Below are 25,594 nucleotides of genomic sequence, written 5' to 3' on the forward strand. Positions count from 1 at the left end.
TTTAACTATTCTCTAAAATTCAAAATTCAATTGTTTGATTATTCCGAACATTCGTCTCTGAGACAGTGCAGATAATCGAAGTTCCACGGCAAATGTTACAATAAATTCTACGTCTGGGAGAAAAATGGGACACTCCCGAATCACGTTCGCGAAATCGTGGCTGGGTTTGCACTATTCTGTCAGTCAAGATCACCAGATGATTATCGGATCGCGATTGTAAATCTGTCGATCTCCGTGCGAGGTCGACCTATATCCAGCCGGCCGGACGCGTTTCACGCCGGTAGGCGCGCGTTCGCATAATGCAGATTACGTTCACGCACTCCGATACAATTTGGCAATGTCAGGCCCGCGACGTTCTGGTTTGGCAATGGCCATGCCGACGCACGACCTCCGGGAGTCTAATTTGCGGGTGTTACACGCCGTCGAAGAGGACGGAGTTACTATCCGCGGGGGCCCCCACTATAAGTAAAACCGTTCGTATAGGTTATAAAGGACCGAGCTCCGTACTATACGACTGCACTCTCTCAGTGAAACTCACGGAGGATCGATCCCCGGCTACTTGTAATCTCCTCGTCCACAACGCGTGCACCATGAGGATTATATCTTTGGTATGTACGCAGACTTTTCTAATTTTCCTCTACGTATCTCTTTCCACGCGGCCTTTCGCGCGGGTGGGTCCAGCCATCGTGCATTGTTTCGTCGAATAACTGCCCCGCCGGTGTTCCCATTGACAGGATCCTTAACGCCGTGAACATCCGGTCGTCTACTCTTTAGACACTTTGTACTCGAGACAATCGAGGTGTCGAGTTTCCGTACGTGTTTCGAGAACGAATGAAACGCGCGTGAAAGACGTACTGTGAAGTTGATACAGTATTATTGTTGTCGAGTGTTTAATTTGTATAATAGATGGGATCAAGTATTCGATATAGTATGTTTGATAGGTGAAAATTACGTTGAGTTTTCGACGCAGCCCCTGACAGTGATTTTAGGTTGTTTTTTGTATAAATATTTTAGTCCAAAATTTAGAATTGTAACATATGAAACCTGATAGAGAATATAGCTATAATTTTCTTCGCTAATTTGAGATACTAACCGGGATAGGATTTTTGCTAAAATTTATTATTGAATTAGAACTTCGTGCAGGAAGTCAATGAAAGTACAGATTTTGTTCACTTATAGTCGACTAAAAGGACACGATAGGGCACGAAATATTTGTCTGTCAATTTTTGTTTAATAAAATTAAATAGAAAGAGTTTAAATACAACGAACGTATCCTCGAACAGGACGTTACTAACGATTATATTGACTATAAAAAAGTATTCAACTCAATATAACGAACACTAAGTTTATAGCAAATATTTTACTCCAATTTGTTATGTAACTCGTTCGAATTTAGAAAACTTTGTACGAATCGACTGTTCGACTAAATTAATAAACTGAACGGAATTGTAAGAAGTTACCGTAAAAAAATTTGGAACAGGAATTACAGTTTTATAGACAATGGCGAAGAAAAAAGGGTTCCGTTTTATACTGAATTTTGAAATATCACGTTCGAGGTGTTGACACGTCCGGAGACTTCAATGCCGGGTCAGTGATAGCGCGCTGGTTTCGTAGCGTCAACTTCTGTCGAAAATTATGCAATGGAGTGTGATCAGAATACATTCGATAGACTTTCGTGAGTGTGTTTACAAATAACGTTACGTGACGTTTACAGATTATAGTTAAATTCCTCGTTGCTCGCATTAAACACGATATCTGCTAATAGGAAAAAGATTAATTACCACCGATACGAAACTTTCATTTCGCGATACGTATCTTACGGTATTTATAGCTGGTTCAGTATTTAAAAATCTGTATTCAACTCCCAACCATACTAATACGGGAAGAATTAACTATTTATTTTATAATTCCCTTTATACTATTTCTGAATACCGCTAATTATATAAATAATATATTTTTAAATATTTAAATAATTGTGAATTATAAATTCACTTCACGCATAACTGCTATACACTTTCTGAATTCCCACAATAAATCAGTTGTGCAGAACTTTTATTGAATGGAAAAATCTATGCTTCCCACAGTCGCGGCGGACACCCATGTAGCAGTGAATAATTTCTGTTACCACGTATATTCTTGAAACAATAATCCATTATAACCCCCATGTACACGCGACGCTGAAACCACTCGTAAAACAGAAAATTGTTTTCTTCGGTCGGAGACTTACATTATACACCCACTTCGATTGAACATACCTCAAGAAAAAGTGAAACGTAAGATGAATTACACAATCGTCTAACTGTATCTATCTGCACAATTATTTTGTAAATCATAAAACGAATTCATTAAATCTAGGAAATTCGAAAGCGATGTCTCTTGTAATAAAATATAGGATCTACCGAAAGCGCTCAAACGTGATATTTATTATAATATCATAAGTTCCCGTTAATTTCTATTCGTGCAGAAACGGTGATTCGCGAACGACTTTAATTATTTATTAGCGAAGAGATAGAGATTGGTCAATTTCCGTTCTATTTATGTATTCTCTGATGCGACTGCGGTTCGTTATGGATTAACAAGTATGTATATGGAGTAACGAAAGTGATGCAATTTTGTGTCGCCTTCGGTGCCGACGCGTCGTCATTCATAGAAAATTAATCATAATTAACGAAAGCATTTTCTTTACACGTTCAAAGAAGCATTCTCTCCTCCTTAATTCCTGTGGGAACTTTCATCCGCTCCGGGTTTCACTTATGAACTTCTCGCGTGAGATCGAAAAATTAATTGTGCGAAAACGCATATAGAAACGCGACTTAAACTTTAATTTCTCCGTTTTTCCTTTGCGACGATTGTTCGTTCGAGACTAACCACTCAAGTTCAATTCTTCTCTTCTTGTCCCTTTTTGTGAATTCTTTTCTCCAGTTATTTGAACAACAGTTATAAACCAGTTTAACGATTCTTCATTGCGTAAAACGGTTGTAGCATAACCGTAAAAGTTTCTCTATTTTGTTCTGAATATTTGACAAACGATGATTCCTGTTCATATCTAACCACTTCATTGCAAACATTTTAATATCCTAGTAATCTGCCACTGACGATATTGTAATTTTTTCTGTGACTCGATCTTTATTCTACATTTCAAATTTATTCAAAGTTGTTAGAAACGTCGTCGAAGGAAATACGGGACCAAGTGATGAAAGATCTGCAATCTGCTAAACTGGCATGTTTTATTATAGCTTTCACCAATTTAGTCCGAGACCTGTTACTTTATATATTCATTTTACTGCGATAAACCAGTGTTTAACTTCAGTGTCGTGAACTTCGTCAATTTCGTCAAACGTTACTCAGTCATGAAACATATAAATCAATGTTCGAGTAAAATAGACTCAAAAAATTACAATTAGTGAAAGCAGTTCTTTCGATTTATGCCAACTATAATTAATTTATGAAAACGTGCAATTTTATTCACATTAAATTATTTATAAGATGCTCGCTTAACTTCTTGAAACGTAACCTGTTTGTGCATGAGCTTTTTTTACTTTCTATCTATTTTGTCAAAATGCATTGCATCATTAGGTTTATAGATCGATTTCTATAGCGAGTATCGAACGATACGCTTTTCACTTTCGTTTTTCTCTGACTGGTCAATCATAAATAATGGTGGATGTACGCAATCGAAACAGGCACGCCGCGGCAAGTCGACATGAATATTTCATACATTCTTTCGGTCCGCTTCTATTAAATTATAGTTTCATACCTGGCTAGATTGGTAATAATGATATTAACTTTATTGGATGGTTCTTTTGTCTAAAACTGAAGATACTTTGTCCCGTTCACTAGACTGTTTTTGTAGTTCTATTCTATATTAAATAATTTCTGATTCCTTCTACAGCGTTCTTAGCGAAATTGACAGCATTATTAAATAAATATAACTGAATTACGTATTATACAATGTACAGCTAAAATGATTTATTAGTATTCATAATACTAAATAATGTGAACCTATAACTCTTCAGTTTCCAATCATTCATTTAAAGTGAAATCTCTCTATTTCATTTCACGGTTATGAAATACTGCCAATAATTTTCCATAACACAGCATAACAAAACTTCTATACAATTGCCATGTACTTTTAACGGTACGCTTCTAATGAACTGTCTCGGAGATAAAACGTAGCCTTAGACTAAAGTAAACGTTGTAAATTTTAATATTATTAGTAGAACTACCATTTTTAGTACCGCGGTAATCACTAATTGTTCGAACTCGTAATACGAAAAGGTTTCACAAGCAGGAATACTGAGTTTTTATGGATGGAAAAAACGTTTCCTGCTTTTGAAACACTTACACTTACGTTGCTGTAAACTTTTAACGATGGCTGTATACGTGCATAGATACGCGTTTTAAAATATTTTTCTGCAAAACTGACATTTTATTCCTCTCGTGGCAGAATAATGAAAAATCGTGAAAAACGAGCCTCACGTTAACAATTGTGTACTAATTACTTTGAAATTTTTGAAACCTACGCTGCATTCTTAAAAACATATCTAGAAATCTATTCTTTTTATTAAAATCTGATTCTTTTAAAATTATCATCGGTAACATATTAAAAACGTATAATTAAATTTTGTGAAAATGTAAACATTTATAACGATGCATAGAAGGTATGTTAAAGTATTTGTATAGCCTTTAACAACCCCAGCTGCTGGCACGTCACATCACGATAAACGTTTTTAACGAAGAATCATTACCGTGAACCAAGCTATTAATTAACCTAAATTGCATTGTTCTCAAGCACCATGACTACAACGTACTTTTCCATCGACGAGTTTCATAAGTACCTATATTTGTACTCTTGGCACATTGTAGATGATTATATATGACACACGTCTAAAATATTTGACTTTCTTGAAATTATCATTGACAGAATATCAAGATTCCCAAGGATCTATAGAGCAAATTAAAGAATTAAAAAGAAAAAAATGATTATAATACAACTAAAACGAGACATCGACGCGAACCTGTCTTATCTATCGATAAAAATCGACACATTTGATCGCACATACGACAGAAACGTGCGGCTCGTAACAACGATGCATCGATTTTGATCGCGTCGTCGCCGAGACCTAGATTTGGCTCATAGAAACCAATGACGGAGAAACTATCCCGCAATAAATTGCGAAAGCGAGGCTAATACGACTCGGGGGTAAATCACAGTTGCTTTCTTCGGTTATAGACAGTCATCAAGCATCGGCACTTACTCTCTACCGAGCCACGAATACTTATAGCAATTCAAAAAATGATACCTGCTTGCTTAGAATGGTCGTCAACCTTTTCGATTATAACTTTCCATTGTTTGAGACAAACGACTCGATTTTTGGTACTCTGGCGCACTGAATCATTCCAAACTCTTTATAGTTAGAATTATTATAGTAAACCTTTTTGACAGCTATGTGTTGTACTTTAAAAATTACGAGTAAAGAAACGAAATTAATTTTTTCAATGAACTCTTGTAAATTTTATACCAAACAATTGTATATATATTGCAAGGTGATCCTAGAAACTAGGTTTCCCTTTTAGAAAAATATTGAATTACCTGTGAGAGACCATCCTTTGATGACATAAGTTTTTTGTTTGATGCAACGATGCAATATGCGCTTACATTTGTTTTACAAATTGAACTATACGTTTCTCTTTACGTAAATCGATTCTCCCCGACATGCTACATATAAAAGTATTAAGGCATGACTATTGAAAACGCAATACTTCATATTCCATGTTAGAATATTACTTTATCCCAGCAGGCGTCCATACGTTCGTTTAAACATTTCATTAATCTCTTCCTTGCATTTTTCATTGCATTAAGTTACGCAGCAGTCGACAGTTGCATTCGCGTAATTATTTTCAATTTTAACTTTCATGTCATCGAGTGAAACGAAAGTATTCTGTCAGGCTTTTTTATAATTCATAAAATATATCTTTTATAATCGCTGCAATATTCTGTTTATTTTTATTGCAGTTCGTAAATACGCCGAATACATCAACTTTCTATTTATTAACACGTTAACGATCACACCAGTTTTCTCTGTCTATAAAGAGTATTTGGCCACCCCTGGGAAAAATTTTAATGGGAGATTCTAGAAGCCAAAATAAGACGAAAATCACGAATACTAATTTGTTGATAGAGGCTTCGTTAAAAAGTTATTAACGTTTAAAGTTCCACTCGTACTGAATCTTTTTCTCGAAAGTGGGTAGGATTTCGGGGTATGTCTGTTCACCAAAAATGCTTGTAATTGACTCCTGCAACTAAATATAATTTTTTCAGGATGATTTGAAATATTGTAATTTAATGTTTTAATAACTTTTTAATGAAGCCTCAGTCAAGAAATTGATATTCTTGATTTTCGTCTTATTTTGGCCTCCAGAATCTCCCATTAAAATTTTTCCCAGGAGTGGCCCAATACCCTGTATAACTGTAGTTTGATTTTTTCTATGACAATATGCACAAAAACGTGAAGTAACAAATAAGATTGTTTGCATACTGTTTTGGAACATATGAAAATCAATGTACGAGATCTAACACGCCCATGAACGACAGGGGTTAAAGATTTACGATCGCTTCCCTCGTTGCACAACAGGAAGAAACTCGCCATGGCATCTTAATGAAATTCAACAATTAAATCGAACGATGTCTGTTCCGTTGGGTAAAGTCTTCGCCGACTCGTTTCCGAGCAATTTGCCAGCCTGTAATTAAATTAAACGGGAACAACCGTACACGTCCCGAGCCGACATCAAATAGGACAAATCGGGAATGTTGAAACGCGTCCGCGAGTTGGCTGCAACTTTAGGTTTCTAAACTTTTTTTTAATGTACCTTGAAACCACTAACACTGACTCATTATATTCCAGACCGATATTATATTCAATAGCTAAGGACGACCAAAAGAAACTGATTGAAACGCTTGACAAATGCTAACAAAATGCTTGAAAGGCCATTGTCTCTGGTTCAATAAATACAGAAACGACTCAAGAAAATCTAGAAATGATAGATCTAAAGTTTGAGATCTCGAGAATTCTAGTATTTCTATAAATTATTTGATAACAATGAAGGCATTAATATTTCGATGAAACAAAGTAATCATTTGGTGATAAAAATTTAATAAAATATAAGAATGGTAGATCTAAAGAGAGTTTGAATTGGGAACTAGCAAACAATCGAGAAACAAATTTGAGATCTCGAGAACTCATTCCTAGAGATGACAAATAATAATGAAAATATTAATATTTCGATGGAACAAAGAAATCGCTTGGAGAGATTAAAATTTAGATGATATATTTGTTTGGTAAATAAGAAGACAAAGAATAGCGTAGGCTGGCAAGTAAAATTTAACCAAGTACCAAAATTGGTATTGCGTGCTATTAATTATCCATCGCGTTTCTGAACCGTGCAGTAAGCTTAAAAAGGTTAAGAACCACTGCTTTAGGAAATTGGCGTAACGTGATACGGTACGGTAACAGTTTCCAGTAAACGGCGTTTTAGCACGGACTTTCCCGTTTCTGCACGCCTTCGCAGGAACGGGCTCATTAGACAACCGAGCCGCAGAAAAAGTGAGAGCGAAAATAGTTCAACGCAGGAAGAACCGCGTTTGCTACGAAAAGTATCGCACAGAGCCTCGCAAGAACCTTCGGTTCATTATACCCGCGGCGTATTCATCAGAAACCTATGACGATAACAAATCCTCCTAATTAACAGTCTAACGCAGACTTTCTCGATCTTGCGTCTCACCGCCATCGAATAATCCGCGAACGTAATTAGACGTTAAATGAACTATGTCTGCCACAAACTTTCGTAATTTCGTTTGGGAAAATCACTCCAAACTACCTGATCGAAAACTATGCATTCTACAACTATGGGCAACGTTTGTCTAGCTTATCACGAAATCTTAAATTTTTTATCATCGTAAATTAGTTTACGCAAGCATGCTAACGTTTTCGAAACTGACAAAGGAAGCTTCGGATTTAATCAAGATATTGTTCAAAATCTCTGTTTTCTCGTATGCAAAGTTGTGTTCTTACAATCAAGCGTCAGACATTACTATTTGTTTAAATGTTGTTCAGACTTGCAATGCTTTGGGTGATATTTAAATTTACTTCTCTCGAAAACGAAATCTTTCACGCAATTTCGCGACACAGTGTCTGTCTAGACCAATTACGAATTTATTTTGTACATATAGAGAGAGTATATCACACTTATATGAATACCTGTGAAGAATTTAAATTGGTAGCAGGCAAAATTATGACAGATAATGTTAAACCGTCGATATAAAAGTTTCCGTCTGGCAGCGTTGTCAATGCCATTTATTCAACCGTGCAAGAGAAGCGACAGTTTACTTTCAACGCCTTGCTACATATTCTTTCGTTTCTATAGAGATACGCATCGGTAGTTGCCAGTGCACCGACTCTCGAGTCACGAGAAATTTTCGACGTGTCTGCGGCGGTGAAATGTGAGAAACGAAATGCAAAATGAAGTGTGGGAAACTGCGAGAGAAACAGCGAGAGTGAAAATGCAAGGCAAGGGTTAAACGTGGTCATGCTTCGTTGGTCCGTAGCACAGTAATGCGGCATGCTCGTACGCGCGGTATCTAATTTTCCTATGCTTCCTTGATAGACGCTCGACAGAAACTTCTTTCCAATTATTCCCTTCGTACATGTCCAGCTGCATGTTGAACAATAATGATCCCAGCAATTATCATCGATAACAGTTACTAGTACTTATTATTTTGTCTGTTCGAGCGAAGTTTCTTATGTGATTTTTGTTTTATAGAAATACCTCGTACAATTTAAATTATTTTGTCATTGTCTCCGAAAAGTGTGCTCTTACGATCGAAAGAAAGAAAGCACCTCGATTCAGTTCAAGTGAATTTTTTTATGATATCCTTCATGTGGTTTTCTAACAAGAAAAATTTTAAAAGCATAGATCTATATTATACAATAGAAAATATTTTTTAAAATCGAGTCGTCTCTGAAAAGTGTGCTCTTACGATCGAAAGAAAGAGCAAGGTTCGACAAACCAATTCCATTGTATAATATTCAAACGGCAGTGAAAGGTCCATTGAACCGGGACTATAATGAGACCCAGAACGATCAACAATAGCCCATCGGAGTTTTCGATTCACTGGCGACTTTCCAACCGCGTCGAACGCAGGAAAAAGCGATCGCAATAGCAAACGACGGCTATGTTCATAAGACAAGGGCATGACGGTCCTGCATACCAATGCTGTAGCTCTCGACGCCCATACGAAATGAGTCACGTTCACTCTCGCTGCTCTACGCGAAACCATATTTAGACTATACGCTTTTTCCTCGTGCATTTGACTAGGCCCTGGTTTTCTCAACGGGAACGTTTCGCTCTTTACACTTTCAAATATTTGTCCCGACCTTAACGCGACGAACAATCGCCGCGCGGAGCATTCATAGGCGCACGTTCGCGCAACCTTTCACATCTTTCGCGCTTCCGTCGGATACATACTGCCGGGAAACAGGACGACACGTCTGTCATCTCGCATCCTCTTTCGCGACCAACGCAGCCCCTCGACCTGTCGCGGATCTTGAGAAATACACCATGAGTTATACACCTGTCGCTGCCATAACAGCTTCAGCATAGACTCTTTAGGCGACACTACACTTGAACACTATTCGAACAATCTTATAGGAATTCGCAACCCTTAACGTACGAGTACTCGAATTGTTTCCTCGAAAAATAATACTCGTGTTAATGCACCTTTCTTCATATATACGCAAACGTTTCACTAAAAATATTATCCTTGGGTATTAATTAGACATCACTCGAGCAATTGCACGTACACGTTATCATTAAATTTGTTTTTCTTTTTGCTCTTAACGTTCGATCTTTGCGAAGGAACTACCCGTTTTTTCGAAGAGCACACCGATACTTTTTATTTTAAAATGATATATATTTTTATATGACTGACACGTGTCTAAAAAAAATTTAACGTTTGCGCAAAATATGAAATCGTATTAATCAAAATCTCATCAAGGTACATCGAAAGTAAATTCGTTCGGGAGAAACCTTGGAACGAATCCTTGACTCACGCAGGCCCGAGGCACACTAGGCTACAGTAATTACCGTTGCATCAGAATGGTACTAAATTATATTAAGCGATTATTTATGATTTCATTATTGCACAGTTTGACTGTTTCAAACACTGCGTTAAAATAATAGTTTCGCTTGTTACTTTATTTGCATATACGACTCCCAGGCGATGATTCAGTGCATTCTGAACAGATGAGATGAAAATCAGTGAATAGTAACCAGACTTGAATTCATTTCCTTCTCGTGTGTAGAAGGATGTAAATTCTTTTGCAATTCGTAAGTGTTCGATTCTACATCGATACGATAACAATATAATTTCATTGCGAGCAATTACTTACAGGAAATATACGATTTCCTGACTTGTGCAGAATTTATTAAACATTTATTAAACAATAGTGTACGAATATTTATTAAATATCAGAATACAATTAGAATAATTTCCAGCCCATAATTAAAAGATTACTTTAACCAGGAAGCGAACGAAACGTCTACATTGCTTGACGTTCATTCGTTATTCGAAATTGTTATCTATATAAAAAATTTTTTCATCTCTGTTCGTGCTTACGCTCTGCTACATTTCGCCGCTAATTAGCCTCATAATCTAATGGTTTCGCCTAATGTTTCTTATGCATTAATCGGCACGCGTTGCACCATGTATAGTAATGCCTGAGCCCAACGAAAGGTCTATTCATTACGTCGGTCAGCTAATTAAAGCCCGCTGTCAGGTAAATTAATCCGAAGCTGGTCATCGATCGTGCGCAGCTTCCGCTACGGAAATACGAGCGAGGAAAGTCAGCTCGAGACATTTTAACTACTTCCTCCCTTGTAACGCGATATAATCAAACGCGAGGCTCTCCTAACCGTATCTGGATCAGGTATGCGTTACGCGTACGCGCGCATTGCTCGTGAATACTATCCTGAAAATGTGACCAGTTAACCGGCACCGCGATTTTTTCCCCTAAACGAAACGGTTTACCTTCACCGTGAAAGCGATCGTTTGTTGGTTACCGCGCTCTCGACCACTCTCAACCTGTCGTTTGCAAACCGATGCGTGTAATTATTCCGATAAGGTCGATCCAGAAAATCTTCATCGCGAAAGATTACGATGTAGCAACACGGTATGCTCGGTAGAACGTTAATCAACGATGTGCAATCTTAGACAAATATTAAATTTTCGATATTATTACAAAACAGAGTGGTTAAAACATTCTACATTTATGAAGCTATAAATTACTATTTTGACATGTTTGAGTTTATTTCAAGCACTTAGATTAGATGCCAATCAAACGTCGATAGTTTGAACGTCTAAATTACACGATATAATTTGCCCTTTAATTTATCGTTCGTACGAGTTCTTCGTAGGCGTTTAAATCGAACGTCGAACTTCCACGTCGGAATTCCTGAACGGGAACTGAAAATAGTAACTTCTACCCTTCTCCGAAGGCGTTGCCTGCATTTCTCTCGAACCGGTGTTGCAAAATGTCTACCGTGAATTCAATTCCCCGGAGGGATTGCAACGATCTCGTCCGTTCATATCATTTTGTCCCGTTTCCTTGCCAACAAACGGCACCGACCGAGATTCCGTGGAAACGTGCAAACCATCCGCGTTCAACCGCGAGCGACCAACCAATAACGTTTACTTTCGTTAGGAGCATTTTAAAATCGGACAGGTTTACGCGGTAGTGCTGTTCTTCCTTTCTCTGGAAAGTCAGAGCTAGAGGGCTAGACAAGGCGTGGTAGGCCGCGCCGATTGCTTCCAACTGGATCGACCGAACGTATCCGTACCTCTCACTGTATGTGACTGGCATGTTCTAACGCTGATTACAGAGCCCTGCCTCGCCGTCACGATTTTCCAGACCAGATGGAGAGTCATTAGACTGTACACGCTTTCAGTGGGCCAGGCTATCGGAGCCTGACTGCTCCACAGAATAATGACGCAGTTGCGAGCTCTTCTGATTTCCTACGACTTTAATCGGGCCCCGTCGATGATTGGCTCGATAATGAGCGAGGGAAAAAAAAAGTGGATCCTTCCTGGCTACTTGCAAACTCAATGATCTCAATTATCCCTTGTTTTGCAACCAAAGTTCACGAGGAACGTTCGATCGACTACGATACGTCGGTCTTTTCCAAAGATATCTTTATTCGCAAGGTGCAAAGGTTCCTTCGATATATAATTTTTTTAATAACGTGTCTGATCGATGTTCGTTTAAAACTGTCGACTTTAAATCGACTCTTTTTCTTCGTTCTGACAACTTACAGTTCCGAAGAGTTGAAGTAATGACAAACGTGGCAATTTTCGCAAGCAGGGTGTGGTCTGATACACAAGCTGGCATTAAAAGGGTTAATAAAGCTTACTTGCGTCTCAGGACAGGAATACTTTCACAAAATAAAGTGAATGCCACGATAAAAGATTTAACGGGAGTCACAGTTATTATTGGAGTATCTAAGTGACTCTGTGCATTCAATTATTCTATTGACCGATCAATTTCCGAGATTCTATAAACACGTATTCGAGTGCTGAATTTTATTCATCTCTTTTACGCAACAATTTTCAAATATATGAAGCGGAAAGAAATCTAGGTGCAGCAGAATTGCTATTTCGAAACCTAACGTCGAATATCTCGGTTGAATCGAAAGAAATATTGCCTATTAGGGTGTCGTTAGTTTCCTCAACGATGTAAGAAGTTGACGCGTCGTATTGTGGAAAATAATTTCTTCCCGACTAGACCATGTTTAGTTTTAACGTATGTACGTTTACGGAATGGTAGAACGTATTTTACAGACATAAATAATTACAGTTACACATTGTAACTTAATCTTTACGCTATAAACATCGATTCGCTACGTTGAAGTTACCTTGACGCGGATGATTAAATACGCGGTTAATATAACTAGAGGTCTCGGGGAATTCTTTTTTTATTTTGTTTCACTTTCAACTGCACGCACGCATTGGAAGAAGAAAAACATTCGTCGCCGTGGACACACCCATTAGTAACTTTTCACTCTCACAAACAGTGAAATATCCTTGACCGTAGTTCCATAACAGTACAAGAACACGATATATTTTTTATTCTTAACGTGGACGTCTGTAAGTTTTTTAAACCGACGAAGTTCGCCAATGTTCGTAGTTGGTTTAGTGAGAATTGAAAATAGCTACGACTCGGGCAACAAGGTTAGACAGAACTTTTTGCATTCTTTTCATGTTTCCTGTGAAGTAGGTACTACATGTTATAAAACACCTGGTATATATATCAGGACATGAATCAGAACACCAAGTCACGAACAGATCAAGATTTTCGATACAAAACACCCGAGGCAGTTCACCGTTTCTAAATCGTTCTTTTTCATTCGACCACTGTCTGTATCGGCTTGTCAATCCGTGGCCTAATGGGCGTCCAGATCTTTCAACGATGACCTTCGATTTTCTGATACGTCGTTACGAAACGTCCATTCGGTCGCGAGCAGTATTTCGTCAGCGTCGAACGCGTTGTCCAGGGCCCATCAATGAAAGAATAGCGTTTTACCACGGCTCGGAAATTAATCGGCTCACGCTCGAGGAACATGATGCATACCGTATCGTTCGAAAGTTTTGTAACGACGTATCACACAGTCTCAAGGACGAGCCATGTGCCAAAGGCGTCTCAAATATTCCGACAACATCGATATTATTATCGTCGACTTACAATCTGACTCCACTCGAAGGCATTCGCGATGGCAGTCTGCAGAATCTAATCTCGAATAGTTTCGTTCGACGATAAAACGAAACACTTTACAAGATTTCACTAATCATTATTTTTGGAAATATGTAAATCACAGCCATTTTTTCTATTGCCTGTAGACTTCGTAGAATTGGAAGCTGTTTGAATCAATTTGCGCTCGTTTCGTAGCGAAAGCTTCTCAGAACTCCCTGCACGTTTCTTTTCACCATAATTCTGACATTTGGTAACAAAGTGCAATAGCACTCCTCGAACGGTCAAGTTTTTCTGCCATGCATGCGTATCCTTTGCCTTCGAAGCGAAAGGCTTCGACCATAGCTTTTCCTTGTTTTGGAAAGTCGTTTTCTACTAAGCGTTTCTGTATAAAACTAACGTTAACGACACCGTATACAAAAAGGAAGAAAATAAGAGAAACTTAATGTCAGGAATATAATAAAACCAGAGGGAATTGGTATATTTAATTTGTTGAGATTTCTAACGCTCTCGATCGAATGAATAATTCTATGTTCAAATGAGTGTCAGTCTATGTTTTGATAATTTCTTAGGATAATTTGATACAAAACTCCAATGTTAAACAAAATGTAATCTGATTACCGGTCAACGGTTGTAGTTGCTGAATGATATAAACTATCAAAACGAAGATAATCACCGGATGTAATTAACTCATTAACGAGTGCAAATATAGCAACGAATCAAAGGAACCGTTCTCCGCGAGACAATTATTTCATAAACGTAACGTTCCTGGTATGCACAAGCAATGGAAGCAGTAATTAAAACGGCGTCGCTTTCTGCGGGCGCTGGAAGGTGTGTAGCATGCTTTTATGCAAGAATTTTCTCTTACGTCGGTTCCACGCTGGTTCTACATACCGCGGCATACCAAAACAAGACGTCGTGTAATTTTATACGCCGATACGCGTTCCCTCGTATCGGAAACTCGATAGAACCGCGTAGACAGAAGGAATCCGTGTTACACGTTCGATAAAATATAGTCATGCATTAAGCATGAAAAATGATCGGTGGTTTTTGCGCGTTCCCTCGATCCGCTTAAGGACGTTCGAACGTTCGCAGCGACGTAACCGAGGAAAGTGCTATAAAACGATGTGAATTGCACGCAGAGAACGCGAAAGAGCATGGAAAGAAAAGAAACACTCGTGCAAACGGGACAATAAAATACATAACTGGCGATATTAAATAATAAAAAAAGAATCGAGTGTTGCACGACAATTGCAAATAACGGAAACCCCATTATCGGTGCCACAGAACCTGCATAAGTGTTGAAAGTGATAGTTGAAACGACAGTATTTCCTGTAAGTCGACAAACGTGTGACAATTTTATAGAAAGAATCGTGTTCGTAAAATTATGATTTATATAATTATTATCCGTGGCGAATAATATTCTGATCGTTGAGAGATGAAAGATTCAAAGATTCAAACTTCTTAAGTGATTCTACGTACAAATATTTTAATAAGAAAGATTACATTTTTCCCAACTTTGTGTCAAATGGATCAAATTATGAGGAACATTCTGCTTGTGGGACGCATCCTAATTTTCAGATAGGTAAATTTTAGGAAGAAAATGCAAGTACAATACGGTATTTTGTTACATCAGTTCGAATAGTTTCTCGTCATCCATTGCGAATCAGGATACAACTGAACCATAGATTAACGACACGCAACCGCCTATCAATCGACACGCTACCGTCATTTAACTAGTACAGAATTCTTACCAACATTCTTGCAAAAGAAGGTTTGGAGACGTCTTATCCTCCACAGATGTAGTTTATCGAGGTAACGTCTTTTGTTCAGATGGTATTTCTTCTCAATACACTAACAATTATCGAGGAATATATGGAAAACTCAGAAATGGCGATGATTCAAATAAATTTTGGCTAATGTAAGAAAGTAAGAGTCGTGGGATAGGTTTGCAGTTATTGTTTACATCGAATTCCGCACGTCGTGACACGACGACAAACGATCGAAGACTACTTTCCAAACACCGATGTTCTTAAACATTTCGCGACTCTACGAAAGAAATTGAAGTAGAGGTAAATACCAGGAATGCTTCTAGGAAACTGATAAACCCATTTCCTTGAGGACAATCTCGTCTCGAGTCAGAAGTACTATTTACAATATAAACATTCCAGTTGTTTCTACCTGAGGAAAGCGGTCAACCTACCAACACGCCTACCTATATTGAATCATTACTCACTGTAGATACTTTTCGAATTAAGACACATTCGTGAGACGCTCAAAAACTCTGAACGACTCCCACAGACACATTTAAACGTTTGACAAACACGATGCAAGAGACTCAAACAAATATATAACTTAGAGATAATGAGATAATGAGATAATAGAGATAATCTTATGATAACTGTAATAAATGTCTTCTCACATGGAAGAAGAACAAATTGATCATATGGATAATACGTTTTATCATGACGCGAATGTGTCTATGTTGAGTCGAGTTGCTCGTTCGTCGTATAGTCGAGTGTTCTGCGGCCTTTATTCGTTTCGCGTGCTGTGAACGAACGTTAAAAGTGACAGTCGAAGCGTTTCCTGTGGGTCGTCGCGAGGCGTGGTGCGGCTTGTCTTTTGTGCGAGCATTTGCTCTCGGCTCGGTTCAAGGAGATCCAGAAGCGACGGCTCGGCGTAGCGAACCAACGCGGCGAGCTACGACGCTCTGAATCTGAATCTCTCACGGTAAGCACGCCGCCATAATCCTGCCTCGCCCCGTATTCGGGTCAACCGAGTAGTAAGAAATTACGTAACACGTGTGCGCCGGGGCGGTTCCCACCGAGTCGCTCTACCGGAAGTCGGGACCGCGTCTTGTCGTAAGGACGTACGGTCAGCCAGACGGGCATGGGAAATCTTGCTCATAATAGGAAAACTTACCAAGGATGAATCGACTACGGCAAAAAGTATTACAAGGGGAACGGTATCGGCAGACGATATGGAAATGAGAATTCGCGGAATCGCTGGCTTCGAGATATTAATGGACAGCGTTAACACGAGAACTACCGATAATTATAGCGTATTCATTTATGCTGAAGAAATTAAAATGATAGATACTTGAAGAAATGTATAATATAATGGAAATAAATGTTTAATCATTCTCTTATAAAAAAACCATAGAAATTTGCAAAATGTAATACAAATTTTTATCAGAAATTACGAATGAATCATTTTGACCAGTTCGGTAGTTCTAGTATTAATCAGTTTATGATTTGTATATAAAATTCTAAATTCTATTCCGTTGTTTGTTGACAATATATTTGATATTGTTTTTATATAAAATATTGCCAAGGATGAATTGACCACTGTGAAAAGTATTACAAGGGGACCCAAGTGGTATGGAAATGAGAATGTAAAATCATTAACATGGAGACGTTAATGGAGCGAAGGTTTAATTTCACTCAGAAGATTATGTTGGACCTTGACCATTTGACGTTGGTCCATATTTCATGTTTCTGCCACTCAATTAGATATTCCAAATACTGTATGGAGACCAAATCTCTCATCTGGGAGAGTTGAGCAAATGATAGCTACTATTTAAAAAACAAGACTCGAAAGAAAACATCTTCAGAATCAAATCTACTTGAGTCAAAAAAAGACCTTGAATAACTACGATGTGAAAAGATGAAATAGCTGGTTGTCTGAGTCTAATAATTAATGATAGCGTTGCCAAGGATTAATATTACTGATTACTCAATCTCGTCCTGTACACTAATGATAACATTATCATCTGCATTTGCTCCCTTTTATTTTGTTTCTCTCTTACTCTACTTCCATTATATGTTTTCTACCCGTATACAATAATATTATTACCTTCGAATCAGGTGGTTTTAGATTTTCAAGCTCAAAATTCCAAATATAGACATAGAATAGCAATCAATATTGTATGGGAAGAGGCAGTCCCGGTCTATGGGGAAAATAGTACGAGTATAAGCAAGTAGAATATGACAGTGTTGAGTCAGACCTTTGGAAGACTGACTAACAGACGTCCGACTCGACATGACTAATCATTTCTTCCACTACTGACCTTTCTTTCCTACGATGGATGGATTCGTTTTCTGCACGAGGTTATTATGGGTTATTTTTATGTATTCTGCCTTACTAATGAAGGAGCTTCTTTCATGCTGTATTAAAAGAAAGATCATTAACGTCATTCTCGAGAGAACACTGCTCATAAAATGCAGAAAATATTACTTATGAATGTACGCTTCTACTTTCCTAGTATTGGACCATTAGTCACACATCATCTATAGTATTACTTAAATTCTGTATTACATATTCACATTTCATAGCATCCGCTGCGAGATAAACGGTTCAATATCAGGATACAATTTAATTGACGCTTTGCGAGTATCCTACTTTACAAGATCTAAAGTGAATGAAGTCGAATTGCAAAACACATCCTATTTTAAATGTTCACTGTTCTCACATTTACGTCGAAGAACATGATTTACAAAGCATAACTCAGTTCCTTGAATTTCAGTGTCTGGATTGCACGCCGCGCGATAAATCAAAACGTTCCGCGTTTTACAACGACAATTTCTCACGGGCAGAAACACCCAAAATACCGCGAATTCTAATTTGTTTCCTGCTGTTCGGTACGAGTCCTAGCATTGCGGTCTAATGTCATTATTGTCAAATTACTCCTGCAAAACCACATTCTACTTTCCCGACTATTGTTGGGTACAACAAAATAACAGTATCGTCATCGGTTAAAGTTCAACATCTTAATAACCATCTTTTATTCTTTGCATTTCTCAATGTTTTGAGGTGGTTTGAGCCCAAAAAGTAAAGAAAAAGTAAAAAAATCTGTTCTATCAGAAAATCAAGAAAAATTATGCAGGGATTCTATTTCTTAAATCCCATGCGAGTCAACCTAAACGTAAAAGTTAACATTGACACGAAAATAAAATATTGAAACTACAACGTTCTAAAATCTCAGTTAGATAGTACAGTGCCATTCTGTTGCTTCGAATAATAAAACAATATTTTACAAGCTGTTCTGGTAATAGTACAGATAGCATCGGGTGCTGGTATATACGTGTATCGCAACGTTTCACCGACACTGTCTATAACACTTTCCTTCCTTGGTCTGGCCGGCTCGTGGCGTTCGTTTTAACGGTTAGGAACGTTAGGTTTGGTTCGAGCAAACGATAAGGAATTTTGCCGTACATGCCATTCGCGCGTACTGGAGTTCACCGATCCGCGAAACTCGCTCTCTCCTCGCCATCTTCTGTTTCCTATTGACTATAAACCGTGCCCTGATGCAGATCCGGTTTCGTGCCTGGAAACTAGAATAACGGGCTCGCTTGCCAACATTCTATCGCTAATCCAGCAATTTGGATTACGACTCGTGTGACGTGATACACGCACTTCCTTCGTTAAACACGAAACCCCTCACAGATTCCTAGTTGAACGCGTCTGACGTACAACGAACGTTTCTACTTGATCACTGCGGAGGAAGCGGAGAGGCCCTGAATTCGCTTAAATAGAATACTCGAAAAAATATAAAAATATAATCGATTCTTTCGAAGAAAAAATTTGTATTCTGCAATTGGTATCTGATGAAAGTATCGTGGATAAATACAGAGTGTTCGACCACACCTAGGAAAAATTTTAATGGGAGATTCTAGAGGCCAAAATAAGGACACTAATTTGTTGATTGAGGCTTCGTTAAAAAGTTATAGAAACATTTCCGGCCATACAGTATATTTTCGGTAAAGAATTTTTTTCTAGAAAGTGCGTAGAATTTCGGAGGTATGTGTATTCATAAAAAATTATTTTAATTGACCTCCACAACCGAAAATAATTTTTCCGTGAATGGTTTGAAATTTTTTAATAACTTTTTAACGAAGCCTCAATCAACAAATTGATATTCTTGATTTTCGTCTTATTTTAGCCTCTAAAATCTCCCATTAAAATTTTTTTCAGGGGTGGCCGAACACTGTATAGGCGATTTCATCAAGATAACTATCTTAACACAATATAATTTATACGAGTAAATTTCGATTAAAGAGCAAAACGCGAATATCGTTTCTGGTCTATTTCACCGGTCAAATGCGAAAAATTTCACGAATAAATCATACGCAGATTATATTTGATCGGTCTTACGTAATAGAACAATCAAACAATTCTGTTACCGTTTCGGCTGGGCAAATGTTAATTGAACAATTTCACTTTCCAGGTAATCCCGGCATGCTTCCTGCTGCTAATAGAAGCAAAACGAGCGGAGCTCCGACCACGTATAGCGGAACCGCAGGTATATTACGAAGAAGACGACAGCCAAGCAGCTGAAGACGACTACAACCCAGCAATCTACCAACCGCGTACTCGTGCGCTTCCTTCGCCACGTTCGAAGGACGCTCTGCACCCGTCCAAGCCGCCGCCAGTACAGACGATTCGTAATTACAACAAGGTCAACGACGACGGATCTTTCACGTTCGGCTACGAGGCGGCGGACGGTTCGTTCAAAGAGGAAACTCGAGGTACCGATTGCGTGGTGCGCGGCAAATATGGATACATCGATCCTGACGGCAACAAAAGGGAATTTACGTACGTGTCTGGTAATCCTTGCGATCCGAACGCGCCTAAGGACGACGAGGACGATCTCGCAGAAAAACAAGAGGAAGACGACTTAAACGGACCAGCCAACTATCCTTCTGTGAGGCCAATACCGCGTCCTCTGCCAGTGAGACCAACCTACCAACAGCCAACCACCCGAGCGCCCACGACGATCTTCCAAACACAATACCAACTGGACGACGACGCTAGCCAGGAATTGGGCGAAGAGGATCTCGTGAAACCGTCTCAATTGCGACAAAGCGCCTACAGGACCCCTCAACAATCGGCCTATGTTCAATCGACGCCGTCGTCGGCCCTCTACGAGCCAGCGCCCACCGCTAGCCCTGGCCTCTACAGATTAGCCTCTTCGACGACCCAATACCAGAGCACAGCGTCGCCGATTCTTCGGTCCCAACCCACGCCAACCTATCAAGCCCTCGAAACGACGACCCGTCGGCCAGTAACGCGTCACCCGAAGCCTCAATCGGTGGCAATCACACCCCGGCCCCACGTTGCGCAAGTCGCCGCCCAGTACGTGTCCCCTAGTAGCACAGAACGTCCGGCGTTAGCGTACACACGACCCTCGGCAGCCACGGTATCGCCCAATCTACGCACGACCACCTTGTCTAGCTCATCTCACCTAGACTTCGCCGCTGAACTTGAACGATACGTGAACACCGTCGGCGTCCCCGCAGGTCCCAGGCCCGTCCAACCATCGCCCCAACCATCGAAAGCTAAATTAGCCGGTCAATCGTCGATCGCCGCCAGCGACCCCATCTACCAGTCGGAGCTGGTGTACGATCCCTCTACTGGTCAGTACAATACCCAACTATATCAGACACTACCCCAAACCGTGGGTGACTTCACCCTAAGTCACAAACTCCAACCGTTCGTAGCCCAGCCCCAGTCCTACCTTGGACTGCAGCAGCTCCAGCAGCTTCAGCCCCAGCAGCCCCAGCAGTCCCAGCGTCAGTCTCCGCTTTATAAGCAATCCCAGTTGGCCCAAACCGCCCCCGCTGGTGCTGTTAGCCAACCCCAGGAAGTGTTGTACCGGAAGCAGCAGGCTCAGCTGCTCCAGCAGTCGCAGCAGCTCTACGCTCAGCAGCAACAACGCCAACAGCAACAGCAACAACGACACCAACAACAACAACAACAGCAACAGGCGCAGTCGCACAGGCTCCAGCTCCTCGAGTCTCAGACGCAACCACAATCCTTCTACTACGTCGCACCCGCAAGGTCCTCCAACCCAGCCAACGCACCGCTTTCCGTTGGACAGATCGATCACTACCTTCGAGCCAGTGCCGCCGGTTACTGATCGCTATTCGAATCGTGAGTCTTTACGACGTAAGAAATTTTTAGGGACAACCCTACCAACGTTTTTATGCTATTCGATGCCCAGGCCCTTTGCGACACTTCACCGGCGAGATGGTGCTGTCAGTGGGCCTGGCGAGCGCCTATTCAGAATCCAACCTAGCATCGTGCTGAATATCTCGATGAACGTTATCGAAGAACCATCGAAACGTTTTATAAAATGACCGTTTTAATTTGTTTGTAAAAATTGCTATTCGAGTAATTCATCTATCAGTGTTAGCCCTTATGGTTTAACGTGTTCGTCGAAACGTTTCTTGATATTCTTGCACGGTGTTTAGTGTAGACGCGATGTAATTATACGATGTTTAGGATACATGGAAACCATTGAATAATATGTTCCAGATATTCCACGCTCAGGAAAAAGAATATCCTCCGAAGGATTTCAAAAGTTTCGACAGCTATTATTACTTGTAACTGATACGTGATTTTGAAATGAAAATTGAGCCCGAACGAATGGGTGACTGACGTTTCCTGAGATAACGACATAATTACATGACGTATGCACGTTAGATTTCGTATGCATTATACGTGGAACAGTTTGCTAAACAGAGTACGCTCCTGAGAAGAATGAATTGTAATGTTTAAGAAGCAAGGAACAGAGTTCTCGTGTTACGAACATCAACGGTGAAATTGCATAAATATAACAATGTTGACAATATCGACCAAAGCACAAACTATACTACTCGAACGTTGATACTGTGATAGTCCTAAAGTCTAAAATAATTCTATATGCAGAGTTGAAATTTCTGACTCAAAATTTGTAGATGTAGTTCGTATTTCGAAAGTAACAAAAATTGGGTAATGATCGTATGTCTTGAATAATTAGTATTTGAGATACGACCACTTTTCATAAAACGAATACTTACGTAACAAGTGATTGACCTTCTTTTTACTAATACATTGTCAACAAATACAGAAGCATATTATTTTTATATTCTGTTTAGAACTAATTTAGACAAACATAACAAAATCATTTTATAGTAGAATTTCTTTCTTTCTTTCAACAAATTTGAAAATTACTATTATAAAGTTTATATTATTTTTTATGAACACATAAATAGTGATGGCATCTTTATTATACAATATAACCAAATTCTACATACAAAGTGGTTAGAATGCGGACTCAGCCTCTATATTAAATCTAACCTACAAAGGTTTTTGCTCGCAAATAATTTAAAATGGCGGTCTCCCGGCAAAAAATGGTCTCAGGATCCATAATTATTAGAATACTAACACACAGTTTCTGCTATTAACATTTGACGACCTCGCGAATGGTAACAACGTTTTTATTACGCCGTGTAATTAAACCTAACCTATAAAAATTCTTTCTCGAGTGGTGGTATCCCAACATACAATAATTTCAGACCTCTTTCTTTACGTCTGAGTCACAAGAAAATTTTAAAATTATGTCAGAAGATTGAAATAATGCAGTCTAGAATAAACTTTTGTTTATTTCATAACGATACAAAATCGAGATTCGTAACATCCAACAACAACCGGAACGTTAAACTCACAAAACTTTGCAACTACGTTAGAAACATCAATTTCGAGACCAATTTTGAGCAGTTTTCGATTGACTACGTCGGAACCGATTAGCGTTAGAGAGTGAAAGCCAATGACCTGACGCAATACTCGACGTACACGAGATACATTACCGCAGCAATTTCTCATCGCGTCGATACGCGCGGTAACATGCTACACAGCACAGATTCCGCACCATGACCAGAAATATATTCATCGTGTGCACGCGAACTTTGCAAACACGCTCCCCGACCCACGTACCAACTGATTTGATTACAAAACACCGATCGAGCCACATAAACATTCGCTGTCGTAACGATGACGCGACAATTAATCACAGAGGATAGGATTAATCCCTTATTTCGCAGAAGCTCATCCAAACAGCGTAAGAGCTTGTCGAGTAATTGATTGGAAAATTAAATTAAGATCTAAAACTGAAATAGACTCTTCTATTCTTGAAAAGTGCTACGAAGAATGACTCCGAATTCATCTTTTCACTGGTAAAATTATTGTCAGAAAATTTAAATTCTATTTAGACACGTATTAACTATTGAACGATACATACAATATTCATTTGTACCAGATAAACCTTCTACCATCTATTTTTCACATATTCATGATTATTTAGAGCACGAGAAAACCTGTTTTAAGCGACTGACCATGAAAGACCTTGCCCAGCCGATTGCAAATGAAACCGATCAAAAGAATGCCAAACTTAGATAATGAACCAAATTCGTAACATAAAATAAATAAGATTCTCTTGGCCCGCGAGTTCGAGATTGCTAATACGTTCGTATAACTAACTGGTTTCTTTTTTTTTAATCCAAACACTTGCTCGATGCTTGTATAATTCGATATTCCATTCGAGACTCCTAATCAGGAACGAAATCGAGTTTTTCAACAAAGTTAGAGGAGACCTCGTGAAACTTGCCTAAAGTGAGATTGGTCTGGAATCGTCTAAAGGGAAGTGGCTGTACTTTCATTGGCGTGGTCTATAAAGACATTCTATTCAACTCCGACGTACTTTCTATTTGCATTCCCTGTCGCAAGTGTGAGAATCGATTCGAACCTAATGCGTCCTACGACGCGGATTCTGTGGAAAGCTACTTGCTCGCGTACACGTGCCCGGTGGAAATCCGCGCTGCGATCGCGAATTGAAAGGCGTGGACCCCGCGATCACGCGAAGAGATTTCACACGCATTGGAAAGGTCCGCCATTAGAGCACTTTTACGAATGCTTTCTCCGATACTACTGGGCAGAGTCGGGCAGATTTTATCTCTGAACAACTAATACACATTTTTTAAAAATTCAATCTATGGGACTAACAAAAACTCGAAGATTCGAAAATTCCACCCCTAAATATATTAGATCGTTACGAATGAAATGGGTGTTTTTCACGATTCAAATCTCCCACCTTTGTAACTTGATTCGTTCCATTTGAAAAGGACAGGTCTCGTGTATAAACAAGCGTGCATAATTTTGTTTACGTTCGTATGAAATAATAGGAGGTGACTTTAAAATAAAGTAATATTTTCCATAATTATTTGGAAATAAAATTAGCCCAACTCTGCCACAGGGTCGGTAATTGTCAAGTTCGTTATATTTATCGTATCTATTTATTAACAGCGAGCTTGAACCCTTAGCCGAGTAAATTTCAGAGGCGTCCAGGGAAATGGGTATGTGTAATCGCGAATCCAGCGATTACGATTATGTAACGCGTGTACTTATCTCGTCGATGGTACCATACAGAAGCGTCGATATGCGCTTCTCTACTCACATTGTAAATACTTTTTCGTTAGCATTAATATTTAGCGGCTACCTAGCGATTTATACGTTCAGTACTGTGTCGGTAAGGAAAACGTTTCTTACGTTTATAGTTGTTTTTTTTTTGTATTATTTGTAAACGTGATCGAAGAAAGATATACTGTAACGAGTACGAGTTGTTTATTTCTTCTCCCGAAACCTGATAATTTCAGCGTTATAGGCTCGCGATCGTTTGGCGTGCAGGAAAGAAAGTAAGAGCGTCGGGGAGAATCGTAAGTATAACAAAAATGTTTACTGCTTCCGCGTTTTTTTTTTCCGTACACGAACTCAATTCCGCGACTTTCGTGTCGTTTTGCAATTCAATTGTGCGTTGATTAATTGACAATGGAAGTTTTAAATGCGACTAATAAATTCTGGACTTCCTCTTCCTGACAGACGTAACTAAACGTTATGAATTAATCAAAGCGAATGTCTTTAACATATGTGTACAATTATATTATATTGCAACACCTAAAAAATGCCCTAAAATCATCAAT

The 25,594-nt window shown here is 39.1% G+C and overlaps 1 protein-coding gene across 2 annotated transcripts; it reads left to right on the plus strand.

Annotated features, from left to right (window-relative positions):
• Positions 1–533: 533 nt before the first annotated feature.
• Positions 534–25,228, plus strand: LOC143345559 (uncharacterized). 2 transcript variants are annotated; one of them, XM_076772821.1, is made up of 3 exons: positions 534–608; positions 20,026–21,214; positions 21,299–25,228. In XM_076772821.1, the coding sequence occupies exons 1-3, from the start codon at positions 591–593 to the stop codon at positions 21,715–21,717; spliced, it is 1,626 nt and encodes a 541-aa protein (XP_076628936.1). In that variant the 5' UTR covers positions 534–590; the 3' UTR covers positions 21,718–25,228. The 2 variants fall into 2 exon arrangements, with proteins under 2 accessions (XP_076628936.1, XP_076628935.1); XM_076772820.1 differs by having other exon boundaries at positions 20,026–25,228.
• The last annotated feature ends 366 nt before the right edge of the window (positions 25,229–25,594 follow it).

This window comes from Colletes latitarsis, chromosome 9 (genome assembly GCF_051014445.1).
Source record: "Colletes latitarsis isolate SP2378_abdomen chromosome 9, iyColLati1, whole genome shotgun sequence".
NCBI classification, from domain to species: domain Eukaryota; kingdom Metazoa; phylum Arthropoda; class Insecta; order Hymenoptera; family Colletidae; genus Colletes; species Colletes latitarsis.